This window comes from Arvicola amphibius, chromosome 8 (assembly GCF_903992535.2).
Source record: "Arvicola amphibius chromosome 8, mArvAmp1.2, whole genome shotgun sequence".
Taxonomy (NCBI): Eukaryota; Metazoa; Chordata; class Mammalia; order Rodentia; family Cricetidae; genus Arvicola; species Arvicola amphibius.
In genome coordinates this window covers 85,197,445-85,210,414 of record NC_052054.1, presented here as the reverse complement: position 1 = coordinate 85,210,414, position 12,970 = coordinate 85,197,445, and the positions used below count along the sequence as shown (strand labels likewise).

At 46.0% G+C, this 12,970-nt stretch overlaps 1 protein-coding gene across 5 annotated transcripts in view; it reads right to left on the bottom strand.

Moving 5' to 3' along the window:
* Lsm14a (LSM14A mRNA processing body assembly factor) overlaps positions 1-4,449 on the bottom strand; it is a 49,456-nt gene extending 45,007 nt beyond the window's left edge. For 2 of the 5 annotated variants that reach the window (XM_038339112.2, XM_038339113.2), the window contains exon 1: positions 4,145-4,445. In XM_038339112.2, the coding sequence (XP_038195040.1) occupies positions 4,145-4,265 (121 nt within the window). In that variant the 5' untranslated portion in view covers positions 4,266-4,445. Of the gene's footprint in view, positions 1-4,144 lie in introns of all 5 variants that reach the window. The other 3 variants (XM_038339111.2, XM_038339109.2, XM_038339110.2) reach the window with 3 other exon arrangements.
* Between the last annotated feature and the right edge of the window lie 8,521 nt (positions 4,450-12,970).

Sequence of the window (12,970 nt, the reverse complement as noted above, 5' to 3'; positions counted from 1 at the left end):
GCTTAGTGTCACTTAGTAAAGAATATACTCGCTATGTTTCTGCAATTCAAATTCTAAGTATGTGTGTGTGTGTGCGTCCCCCGGAAAATGATTTCGACACATCAGTGCATTTAAACACTAATTTCCCTAAAAGCATTGTTCTGAATAGCCCTAAGCTGAAAATAAAGTAAGTATTAACTGTCAAATAGCCAAACCTGTAGAAAGAACAAAAGCCAAAAGTAAAACATTCTATCTACACAAAGTTCTAACCGTTGTGCTCCTACCAGCTGAGCCATTTCTCTAGCTCTTAAAAATTATTTTGGGAGCCGGGCGGTGGTAGCACACGCCTTTAATCCCAGCACTCGGGAGGCAGAGGCAGGCGTATCTCTGTGAGTTCGAGACTAGCCTGGTCTACAAGAGCTAGTTCCAGGACAGGCTCTAAAAGCTGCAGAGAAACCCTGTCTCGAAAAACCAAAAAAAAAAAAAAATATTTTGGGGAGCAGGGCAGTGGTGGCTCATGCCTTTAATCCCAGCACTTGGGAGGCAGAGGCAGAGGCAGGTGGATCTCTGAATTTGAGGCTAACCTGGTCTACAAGAGCTAGTTCCAGGACAGGCTCCAAAAGCTACAGAGAAAGCTGTCTCGAAAAACCAAAAAAGAAAAAAAGAAAAAAATTATTTTGGGGGTTGGAGGTTGGCTCAGGGGTTAAGAGCATAGTTACTCTTCCAGAACTAACAACCACTTGTAATTCCAGTCCCAAGAGATCTGATCTCCATGGGCATCAGACATGCATGTGGTGCACAGACACATATACGCAAACAAAACCAGCCACACACATAAAATAAAAGTAAAGGTTAAACATATTAAATGTATCTTGAGTCCACGTGTGGACGTCGGAGGGCAATCTGCCGGTGCTGGCTCTCTCCTACCACGAGTGCCAAGAACTGAACTCAGGCCGCCAGGTACCTCATAGGCTGTAGCCACCCCCTAGAGCCCAACTTCTCATTCTGAAAATTGAGGTGTTAAGTATTTGACATTAAGGAAAAATCATATGTCAAATATGGATTAAATAACAATGTTTTTATAGATATAAATGAAATAATCAGAAACTAGTAAAATGCCCAATATTTTATTCTAACATTTTGCTGAAGGGACACATTCTTTAAAAACTTGGGTCATTAAAGTTTTTTTAGGTTTACAATTTAGAAATACTTAATACATTCAAAATCTTAAAAATGGCGGTGGTGGCGCATGCTTTTAATCCCAGCACTCAGGAGGCAGAGGCAGGCGGATCTTTGTGAGTTCGAGGCCAGCCTGGTCTACAAGAGCTAGTTCCAGGACAGGCTCCAAAGCTACAGAGAAACCCTGTCTCAAAAAAAAAAAAAAAAAAAAAAAAAGACTGAGTCGGAAGCAACAGAATTTCATGTTTAAGGTCAGAGTAGGCCACACACAGGGCTGGGCATGGGGGCTTACATCTGCAGTACCAATACTTGGAGGGCAGAGGCAAAGGATCCCTGACAGACACTACACAGAGGGTCTAGGAGTGCCTGAGTTACAAGACTGACTATCTCAAATAAACCAAATGACTAACGGACCAACCCGAGGGAACAGAGAAGAAAGAAATCTTAGAAAACTTTTTGGCTCACCTGTTAAAAGTAGTGCACACCAGAGGGTCTGAGTTTGATTCCCAGCACCTGACGGGTGGCGAGTGGTTCACAACTGCCCATAATTCCAGCTGAGGGTGGGGTTAATGAACCTGACACCCAGTGATTTCTGTCGGTACCTATACTCACATGTGCTTATCACTACACAGACCACACACATATAACTAAAAGCGTTTTCAAAAAGTTACTATGCCGTATAATTCCAGCACCTAGGTGGTGGCTAGAGGACTAGGAGTTCAAAGTGTAAACTGGCACATAAATACTTCAAAGTCATCTTTGACTGCATATCCAGTTTGAAGCCAGCTCAAGCTACATGAGACTATCAAATAAACCCCCAAACCTCTATAAAACCACGTTAATGAGAAATATTGTTCTCAACCAGAGTCTAGATTACTTGGTGAGAGCACCAAGAACTTCAGAGAGCTTTTTCCACACTTTAATAAAAATCAATAAAACTAATCCTATGAATCAAAAGCTCCCCTAATAAGAAGCAGATTTTAAAAAAAAGGCAAGCAAAACTAAATTAAGAAATATTATGGCAAGCCTTTCTCGCTGTTTTTGAAGCAGGGTTGGCCTGGAACTCTGTAAATAGATCAGGTTGGCCTGGAATTCAAATCCACCTGCCATTACCTTTTGAATGCTGGGGCAAAGGCCTGTGCCACCATGCCCAGTTTCACACCATTGGTGAAGTCTTTAATAACTACTAAAGAGAGTCATACATCCTGAAGTACAGTGAGCGTTTACAAAGATGAAAGCAGGCGATGTGGTACAGTACTCCACAAGGCAGAGGAAGATATGGGGTACTCCTTGGCTTTTCAGTTTTTGCCTTCTGAGAGGCTTTCATGTGTACCAGGCAGATCTTGAATGCCTGACCTCCTACCTCCAACTCCCTAGTGGAATTACAGGCATGCACCACCCACACCCAGTTTTCTCACGGGGGTTGAACCCAGGATCTTATGCACGATAAGCAAGCACGCTTATCAACTGAGATACCTGTACTTATCTGCTTTCTAAGATGACCCACCTGTATTGCTTAAGCAGGCCCCAAGTTACTTAGTTCAAGAAGCCTTTGGAATACCTGGGGCTATAGGCAAGTGTCACAGCGCCAGGCTTCATTCTGCTTTTTAAAAAGCAGGCTTCTTAACTTTTGAAGTGTCAGATTAAAGGATGTTTTAAAAGTAAATTGCTAAAAATTACACAAGTATCACCACGATGCAACTGTGGAAAATACCACCCTACTCTTTTATAGTGTACCCTTTTAAAGCGTTGCTCTTCTGGTATTGGAAATGAGATTCAGATCTCCCACTTTCTAGGCGAGAGCTCTGCCCATCAGACGGAACTCCTAATCCCTATCAGGTATGGTTCACCAACATAAAAAAATTTCCTTGCCTACGTCCATTTGTCCCAAAACAAATACTGTTAAAAAGGTCCACCAAAACATCTGAAAACGGGTTATTAGAACTTGTTTGGTACTGTGGAACGACTCTCCCATTCCTATCCCCAGACCTCTTTTCCTAGCGTAGTACGCGGTTATTAAAATTCCACCAGGTGTGGGGGGAAATACTCCTCCCGAGTATTTAACAAGACGTTGCAGGGCTTCCTCTAAGAGCTGAAGCTCAAGTTTATTTTCTTTTTGCTTTCCTGGCAAAGGCCCAGCACGTGTGAACGGAAACAAAACTCACACTGTCCGGACGTTAAAGGCTATGGAGTAGGGATGGTCCCCTTTCTTTAACTCAACACCCTCTAACCCATGGAACACGTCCAGCGGAGCCGGTCAGCGCCCCCGAAATAATCTGAATCGTGCACAAGAGTCCTGGATCATCAAACATGAACTTCTCCTTTCTACCAGGGTTCCAGAAAAGAGGGCCGTGGGGACAGCAAGGCAGCGTTTTAACGTGAACCCCAAAGAGATGCTTGCACCAGAATTTCGGTTTAACGGGTAACAATCAAGGAGGAAAGAAACCGGATGCGATCGGCTCGACCGTGCCAATGGCCCATCGCGAGCACACGTCTGCGGCGCAAACCCAAACTTTTGAGCACCCTGCTCGGGACTTCACTCGAGCACCGTCGCAAACAACCGAGACCAAGAACGCTGAGAAACATGGGTGCCGAGGAACCCACACATCCGCATTCAACTCAAGGTAGGCGGACAGATTCTTGGACTCCTCCGGCTTTGTTCCGCGGGTCAGAAGACGGAACGACCGAATTTCGGTCTCGGAAGCCACGAACCTGGGTGTGTTCTCCGGCGGGTTCCGGGGACTTCAGGAGCGCCCCGCCCCGGGCGCCGCGCACTCGTTCCCGGAGTTCCCCGGATGGAAGGCGCGGAGCTCTGGGGAAGGAAGCGGCCCGAACCCTCGGGGAACCGAGAGAGGCCGCGCCCCGGGCCCTCGTCGCTGGGGGGGGGATCGGGAGCGAGGGAGCGGCCTCCCCTGTGGAAGAAGAGCGCGAGGGCCGCCGGGCGCCCGGCCCGCATTCCCCAAGCCCGAGGCCTGCCCCGCCGTACCTTTGGCGAGGGCTACCGTGGAGTTCTCGGTGTCGATGGTGTAGAGGATGCCCTCGTAGCGGATCTCCGCCTTGGAGATGAGGCTAATCTTGCTGCCGATATAAGGAGTGCCCCCGCTCATGGCGTCGCCGCCGTCGCTCGTCGCTTGCACTCAGGCAGATCCCGCGCTGCGCTCGCCGCTCCGCACGCCCGCCCGCTCAATCGGCACCTCACAGCAGCCGCCTCAGAGCCAACATGGCGGCTGCGCCGGCTCCGCTACCCTCCCCCAGCCTCCCGCCCTCAAACCGCGGCGCGGCGGCGGCAGCGGCGGCAGCGGCGGCGGCGCGGGGCACGCTGGGAGGGCGAGGCCGCGTGGTCTCTCGCGAGACTCGGCGAGTACCGGCCCGTCCGTGGTTTCTCTGCGGGGGCTGCGGGTCCGGTAGACGAAGCTGCCCCCCGGCTTTCGCTCCAGTGGACTTTCGGAGAGACGGAAGTTTCTTCACGGTACCCAGACGCCGCGTGGCGAGGTCTCATCCCGCCTGGTGACGCTGACTGCGGCCTCCGCCATTTCTAGGCGGCCAGTACTTTGTCACGAGCCCGGTGTCTTTGTAAGCGGTCGCCTCCTAGCTCATGGCCAGCTGCCGGTCATCCGCGGGTCACGAAGCTCTCGCTGTCGTGCCAGAGCAGCAGCATCGCCTACCGAGTGTCATAGCCCCAGAGGCTGCTGCTCCAGGAAGCGCTGGGACTGTGTCCCAAAAACTTGTTTCTCCTTCCTGCGGGGTCCAACTCTTCAAATGGCTTGATCCGGGCTCCCAGTTTTCAAGATGTTCCTGGACACTGATAACAAGTCCCAAGTGCCTCTCTACAGCTTTGATTTCTTATGTCAACTACAGTTTCTGAACAACGATCATCTGTCTCTCCGTTCGGATGCCAAATTGACATCTTAAGACGGTGTCCAAAGCTGTAGCTGTGCTCGGTTTTACTCCAAACTCGTCCCTCTAGAGTTGTTCTCTGAGGTAACCAGGCACTGGAACCGTTTACTTAGCCACGAAGACCCTGACCCTGGATTGACCTTCTCCTTCACCCCCAAGTCTATTCTAACTATAAATCCTGTCTGTTCAGTTTGGATCATCTCCATACAACTCTACAAGAAGCCTCTATTACTCTGGCCAGAATTATCCGCAGTAGTCTCCTAAGAATAATCTACTTCTCTTACTCCTAGTAGGTTTTTCTAGCACAGTAGCCCAGGCATCATGTTCAGGTAGCAAGAGATGGTGGACTCTTCGTTCAAATCTTACATAAAACGAGAAACAGACAGTTTATAAGGACGTGGATTTAGCTTCTTGTTACACAACTCCATACTGCTCCAAGCATACCTTCTTTACCCAGAGTTTTCACAATTCATTACACTCTGCTCAAAGCCTCCCTGAGATGATTTGTTTAGAATACAATCACAGCCCTCATTTTACACCCCTCTAGTTGGCTTGTCCCCGCCCCCCCCCTCCTACTATGTCTAATCATAGGTGTGTCTACTTCCTTCACTAAAATGCAAATATTTTGAGGAAGGGATGTTCTTGGTCACCGCTTGCATCACCGGAGCCAAGTGTAGCAACTGGCACAGGACAGCTGCTCTGTAGATTTTTGCTGCAAGAATGAACAACTGGGGTGACTGCAGAGCTCAGGCAGCAAGCAGGATGTCTGGTGAGCTCAGTGAATGCATGGTGATTATCTGGGTGTTCAAGTGGGGGTAGCAGGAGAGGTTAATGAGCTGTGATGTGATTGGTGCACAATAGCTTCAAGGTCCCTGCTTCAGTACAAAGTCAGTGCCAGGGTATGCAAAACTCATGTTTTACTTTCCTTCCCATTGTAGGTCTCTGACCGAAGTTACCTTCTCATGCGTCCACAGTGAGCACATTCTTTCCACTGTCAGGTTTTACAAACTGACAATATCCAGTACTCAAATCTCCCTTCCACATCTCCTGGCTTCTAGTATACATCACACACACACACACACACACACCACCCTATGACTTCTGCCACCTCCATTGGTGTTTCTTCCATGGTGCTTCCTCTCAAAATAAACTGCCTTTATCCATGGTTCCTAAGGTCATCAGTGTCCTATGGCTTGTGTTTGTTATGATTTGAATATATCTCCCAATAATTTCTGTAAGATTTAGTCCTCCCTGGGGCAATATTGAGAAATGGTAGTGTGCATGCATGTGTTTATGTGGATACACACATGTGCAAGAGGACAATTTGCTGGAAGAAATCAGTTCACCGTGTGGATTCGGGGAATCAATCTGAGGCCATCAGGTTTGGCAGCAGACAGCTCTTACCCACTGAAGCCTCTTACCAGCTGACAAACAGTAGAAGTTGTTGTTGTTCGTTAGTTTTGAGACTGGCTCTCACTCTCTAACCTGGTATCCTACAAGTGTAGACTAGGCTGGCCTTGAACTCACAGAGGTCTCCCCATCTATGCCTCCCAAGAGCTGGGAGGTGGGGCTTAGTAGTAAGTCATTGTGGATGAATGCTGGTCTTGAGAAGTTCTTTGAAGAGGAAGATGTTACAGAAAGAGCAAAGTTGACTTCTCTTTACCTGCTGTCTGGTTTCCTGTCTCACCATATTGTTGCTTCCTCTTGAATGTGCTATATGCTCTCAACTCTGACGCTATCATGTGTGACTCATTTGTGGGGGTGGCATCTCTCACAATCAGATGAACAAATAAGATGACTGATTTTAGATTTGTAGTCTTCAAAAGTGAGCTTAACAAATCTCCATTTGCCTTTTTTGTTGTTTTTTTGAGACAGGGTTTCTCTGTGTAATAGTCCTAACTGTCCTGTAAATAGCTCTTGTAGACCAGGCTGGCCTCAAACTCACAGAGATCTGCCTGCCTCTGCCTCCCAAGTGCTGGGATTAAAGGTTTGCAGTGTTCCCTCACCAGCCTCTCCATTTGCTTTAAAGTACTTAAGTAAATGGATTCAGGTATTTTGTTTATAGCAACAGAAATGATGGGTTATGGTGGCACATGCCTGTAACCCCAAGTGTTTAGAGGCTAAGGCAGGCAGATCACAAGGCCAGCTTCAGCCACATAGTGAGTTTTAACTCTAGCTATGCTTCATGTGACCCTATCGGTTTTTTTTTGTTTTGTTTTGCTTGTTTGTTTTTTGGGTTTTTTTGGGGACAGGTTTTTCTGTAGCTTTGGAGCCTGTCCTGGAACTAGCTCTTGTAGACCAGGTTGACCTCAAACTCACAGAGATCCACTAGCCTCTGCCTCCCAAGTGCCCCACCACTGCCCAGCTCATGTGACCCTATCTTAAAACCAAAACAAAAAACATAAGAGGAAAAATGGGCCAATATAGTACCCAGTCTTGAGAACAGAGATCTAGATACTTAGCAATCAATCTTGTTAATTCTACTTTATGTTTTACAGTTCATAATTCATTATTATGTATAGTCTTTCTGATCATTTTGTGAAGTCAGCTTATGATGAATAGGGATATAACCACTTTCCTATGGCAATGTTAGGTGCTCCAGACTCTGTAGTGATGAGATGAGCAGGCCTGCTTTTCGTCCCGCACGGCTAGCTTTACACTTGAAATAACAACACACAAATTGTACTCATTTAAACACTGCCTGGCCCATTAGCTTCAGCCTCTTACTGGCTAACTCTCACATCTTGCTTAACCCATTTCTAATAACAAGGTGGTGGCTTATCGGGAAAGATTCAGCATGTCTGACCCGGTGGCTGGCTTCATAGCGACTGTCTCACTGCCTTCTTCTTCCCAGTGTTCTGTTCTGTCTTCCCCGCCTACCTATGTTCTGACCTATCAGGCCAAGCAGTTTTCTTTATTAATTAACCAATGAAAGCAACGGATAGATAGAAGACCCACCTACATCAATACTCTTATTATGTTGTAATAACATATTGTGGTGGTGTGAAAGAAAATGGTCCTTAAAGGGAGTGGCACTATTAGGAGGTGTGGCCTTGTTGGAGGAAATGTGTCACTGTGGGGGTCGGTTTTGAGGGCTTTTCCTCAAGCTTCACTCAGTGTGACAGTTGACTTCCTGTTGCTTGCAAGATATAGGACTGTGAGCTGCTCCAGCAACATGTCTGCCTGAGTGTCACAATCCTCCATCATGATGATAATGGACTGAAACCCAGAAACTGTAGATAAGCCACCCCAATTGTTTTCCTTATAAGAGTTGCCATTGTCATGGTGTCTCTTCACAGCAATAGAAATCCTAAGACACATATACTTAAGCTTTTTGTTTTACGTGTGTGTGTACACTTGTGTTTGAAGTTACACATGCTTGGGTGTGACCATGTGCGCATGTATGTGGAGACCAGAGGTCAAAGTTGATCAGGGGTCAAACTTTTTAAGTTGCTCTCTACCTTATTTTTTGAGACAACCTTTCACTGCAACCTTGAACTTCCTGGTTTACCTTAACACACTGGCCAGCAAATTCCATATATCTGTTCCTGTATCCACCTCCCCAGTACTGAAATTATAGGGATTTACACCACTTTCTTTTTTCTTTTTTTGTTTTTTTCTAGACAGGGTTTCTGTGTGTAGATTTGGAGCCTGTCCTGGAACTTACTCTGTAGACCAGGCTGGCCTTGAACTCAGAGATCCGCCTGTCTCTTCCTCTCAAGTGCTGGGATTAAAGGTGTGCGTCACCACCAACCGGCTTGTTTTTCTTTTTTGTGTGGGTCCTGGGAATTGAACTCAGGTCCTCCTGCTTTTGTGGCAAGCAGTTAAGCAGTTTACCAAGTCATCTCCCCAACCTAACTTTTGTGTTTTTATTCAAATTTAGTTCTGATCCTGACTTGGAATCTCTTCACATCTGCTCTGGCTCCATCATCTCCTCCTCCTCCTCCTCCTCTTCCTCCTCCTCCTCCTCTTCCTCCTCCTCCTCGTCCTCCTCCTATTTCCTGCTTTCCTTTGTCTTAATATTTGTGTGTGTATGGGGAGGGGTAGTGTGCATACCCTGTGCTGTGCTGACTCCATGGCCTCTGCATCAATTCCTGTCTCTAGGTTACTACCCTGACTTCCCTGTTACCTAGAAGTATAGGTGAAATAAACCCTTTCCTCCCCAAGTTGCCTTTTGGTCATGGTGTTTTATCACACCAATAGTGACCCTAACTAGGAAGCTCACAAATTCTTTTGTTATTGTTGTTGTCTTGATACAAGGTCTCTCTATGTAGTTCTGGCTGCCCTAGAACTTGTTGTGTAGACCAGGCTGGTCTTGAACTCAAAGATATCTACCTGCTTGGGCCTCCTGAGCACTGGGATTAAAGGTGTGGGTGTCCACACAGCATATATTTCTCTCTTTAAGTGTGTGTGTGTGTGTGTGTGTGTGGTGCTAGGAGTTGAACCTGGAGCCTTAGATCTGCATACTAAGTAAGTACCCTAGATTTCAATTATTCTCTCTCTCTCTCTCTCTCTCTCTCTCTCTCTCTCTCTCTCTCTCTCTTTCTTTCTAATGTATACAATATTCTGTCTGTGTGTATGTCTGCAGGCCAAAAGAGGGCACCAGACCCCATTACAGATGAGCCACCATATGGTTGCTGGGAATTGAATTCAGGACCTTTGGAAGAGGAGACAATGCTCTTAACCTCTGAGCCATCTCCCCAGCCCCTCAATTATTCTTTCTTGTAGTGATCTTTTAAAAAAATGTTTTTTGTTACTTTTAATTGATGTATATGGGTCTTTTGCCTGCAGAACAAGTGTGTATCACTACAGAGGCCAGAAGAGAGTGTTAAATCCCCTGGCACTGGAGTTACAGACTGTTGTGGAAATCAAGCCCAGGTTCTCTGGAAGAGCAACCAGTGTTCTTAACTGCTGAGCAATCTCTCCAGCCCCTCTTGTCCTGCTCTTAACCAGCTAGTCATCCCGATAAGTATAGTCTTTTTCAGTTTCAGAATATGCACTTAGGTTGTTAAAATTTACTAGGCATGGTGTTGCACAACTGTAGTTCCAGCACTTGGGAGGGCTGAGGCAGGAGAATTGTGAGTTCCAGGCCTGGGCGAGACACTGCTATCTCAAGAAAATAAAAAACAAACATCAACAATAAAACACAACAAGAAACCAAAAAAAAAAAAAACCCCAAAAAACAAAAACAAAAAAACCAAAAACAACCCAAACCAACCAAACAAACAAAAAAGAAGTCAATTTTTAACTTCTGAAAAGCTGCTTTTTTTCTTTTGTTGTCTAATACTATAATTTGTCACATAATAAATACATATAAAGCCATTGTTAATTCTCATATTGCGATCATATAGATTGCATTTTCTTCATATCTTCTGTTTGTTTGTTTTTCGAGACAGGGTTTCTCTGTGTAGCCCTGGCTGTCCTATAACTCACTCTGTAGACCAGGCTAGACTTTGAACTCACAGAGATCTGCCTCCCCAGTGCTGGGATAAAAGCATGCCCTGCCACTGCCAGGCCTCCCTTTACATCTTATGCTAGATCCAGAACTGAAGTGACTGGAGTCAATAGTTTTCCCAGAGAGGGCAAGGCTTTTTCTCTCTAGTCAACTAGGATGCAAGCAGTTGTGTGACTTTTTTGTTGTTGTTGTTGTTTTTTTTTTTTTTTCAAGACAGGGTTTCCCTGTAGTTTCTAGAGCCTGTCCTGGAACTAGCTCTTGTAGACCAGGCTGGCCTCGAACTAAGAGATCCGCCTGCCTCTGCCTCCCGAGTGCTGGGATTAAAGGCGTGCGCCACCACCGTCCGGCCAGTTGTGTGACTTTTCCTGGGAGAGATGAACAAACTCAGTTCATATCAGGGAGGGGTTATCCACAGACAGAAGAAGTAACTGCACCATAGTCTAGCCAATGAACAAATGACTGCACCATAGTCTAGCTGAGGAGCACATGTTCATTTGGCTTACTCACAGGAGCACAGTTAGAAACGTCACTGAAACAAACCAATCCCCAAAGCTGCATCTCTGGAACTGACTGCCTGAACTGCAGGCCGCTCCTGAGAACACTCTCCCCTCAGCAATTATTGGATGTTGGTAGAACCTTGGGAAAGGCCTCGTGAATCTCCTTACTTTCTGAGCTTCCTCAGTTCACATTTGGTTAGCTTTGGGAATCTTCTAAGTCCCCTCTCTTTCCAGAGGAAGTAGTTACTACAACAGTTCGGTTGGGAGTTGAACTGAGCCGGGGGTGGCAGCAGATGGTGATGCATGCCTGTAATCCTCCTTTGGAGACAGGAAACTTGACACCTTTGCTAGCCTGGGTTACACAGTGAGACTACCTAAAATGAAAAAAATGTGCGTGGGCGAGTGGATGAAAAGGCAGCCAGCAGTTAAGCACACTGGCTTTTGCAGAGGATCCAGCCTTGGTTCACAGCACCCATGTCATGGCTAACAACCTTTTGTAAGTCCAGTTTCAGGGTATCTGATGCCCTCTTCTGACCTCAGAGCCACTGGGCATGCATGTGCCAAACAGACATGCATGCAGGCGAAACACTCATGCACATACATCTAAAACTTTTTAAATCTTAAAAAAAAAAAAAACCCAGACTGTGTAAAAGGAACTAGTTCCAACTTTAAAGACTGTGTCTTAACTCAAGGGGTTAAAGCAAGTTGCATGGGATATTTCTTCTGTCCTATGTTTGGTTTTTTTTTTTAATTAAATGTTTTGCCCCCAACTCCAAGCATTCCGATTCCTTTCTTGTGTGCTACATTAACTGCAAATTTCAAGTGCCAATTGAGTAATTCTGTGTGGTGTTTTCTTGTTCCTATGTGGCAGACACCCATGGCGTTCTCATTCACCCCGTCTGGGCCTCCAGTGTGGTATAATTATCCTGAAAAGCCAAGATGTGTGAGAGCTTAGCTTGATTACTCTAATGGCACACAGTGTTTTCACAAACCTCTCAATTCCTGAATAATTATCATTATCATATTTACGTGTTTAGCCAAAAGCTTAATTGGAAGATTCCAGAATGAAACAATACTACACAAGGGAAAAGAAACTCACGGTCATTTTTCTTTGAATTTTTTTTTCCATTTCCCCCCACTAATACATGCATGAAATTAACCCATCACATCATGCAGAAGCCGTCATCACACACTGCAGTCATTCCCAGCTTCGCCTCAGCTGCGTTCCCACGGAGGCAAAGTATGCTTAACTCTTTCTGCGGCCTCCGTTTATCATTGTCTAGATAATGTGCATACTAAGCTTTCATCACCGGCTTCTTTTGCTTTCCAAGACAGTTTTATCCATGTGCATGTGTGTTTTGGAGGTGCAACTGCACATGTGCACAGAGAGGGGACTGGATCTCCTGGAGCTGGAATTACAGGACATGGTGAACTGCCTGAGGTGGGTGCTGGGAACCGAACCCCAGTTCTCTAAGAAAGGCAAAGCTGGGTGGGTGTGGTGGTGGCGCACGCCTTTAATCCCAGCACTTGGGAGGCAGAAGCAGGTGGATCTCTAAGTTCCGGGACAGCCAAAGCAAAGCAAAGCAAACACTAGTAGCTGCTGAGTAATCTCTTCAGTCTTTTTTTTTTTTTTTTTTTTTTTTTTTTTTTTTTTTTTTTTTTACAACTTACTATGTCACCCAGGCTGGCCTCAAGTTTGAACCTTCTGCCCCAGACACCTGAGTAGCTGGGATTAGAGTACGTGCCACGTGGACAATCACTCTATCAATTTCCACCGGTAATTGAAGATGTTTCCAAGGCCATAGTGTGAAATTCTTTACCATTCTCCAGTTGCTTTTATTTGCTTTGTGCAACCCAGAGGTCCAGGCCGTATTCATGGGAAGGTGGTGCCTGTCCTAAGAGAGGGCGTGGCCGGAATGATAGTAAGCAAGAAGATGCCGTATGGTCGTATCTTTGGTTTGGG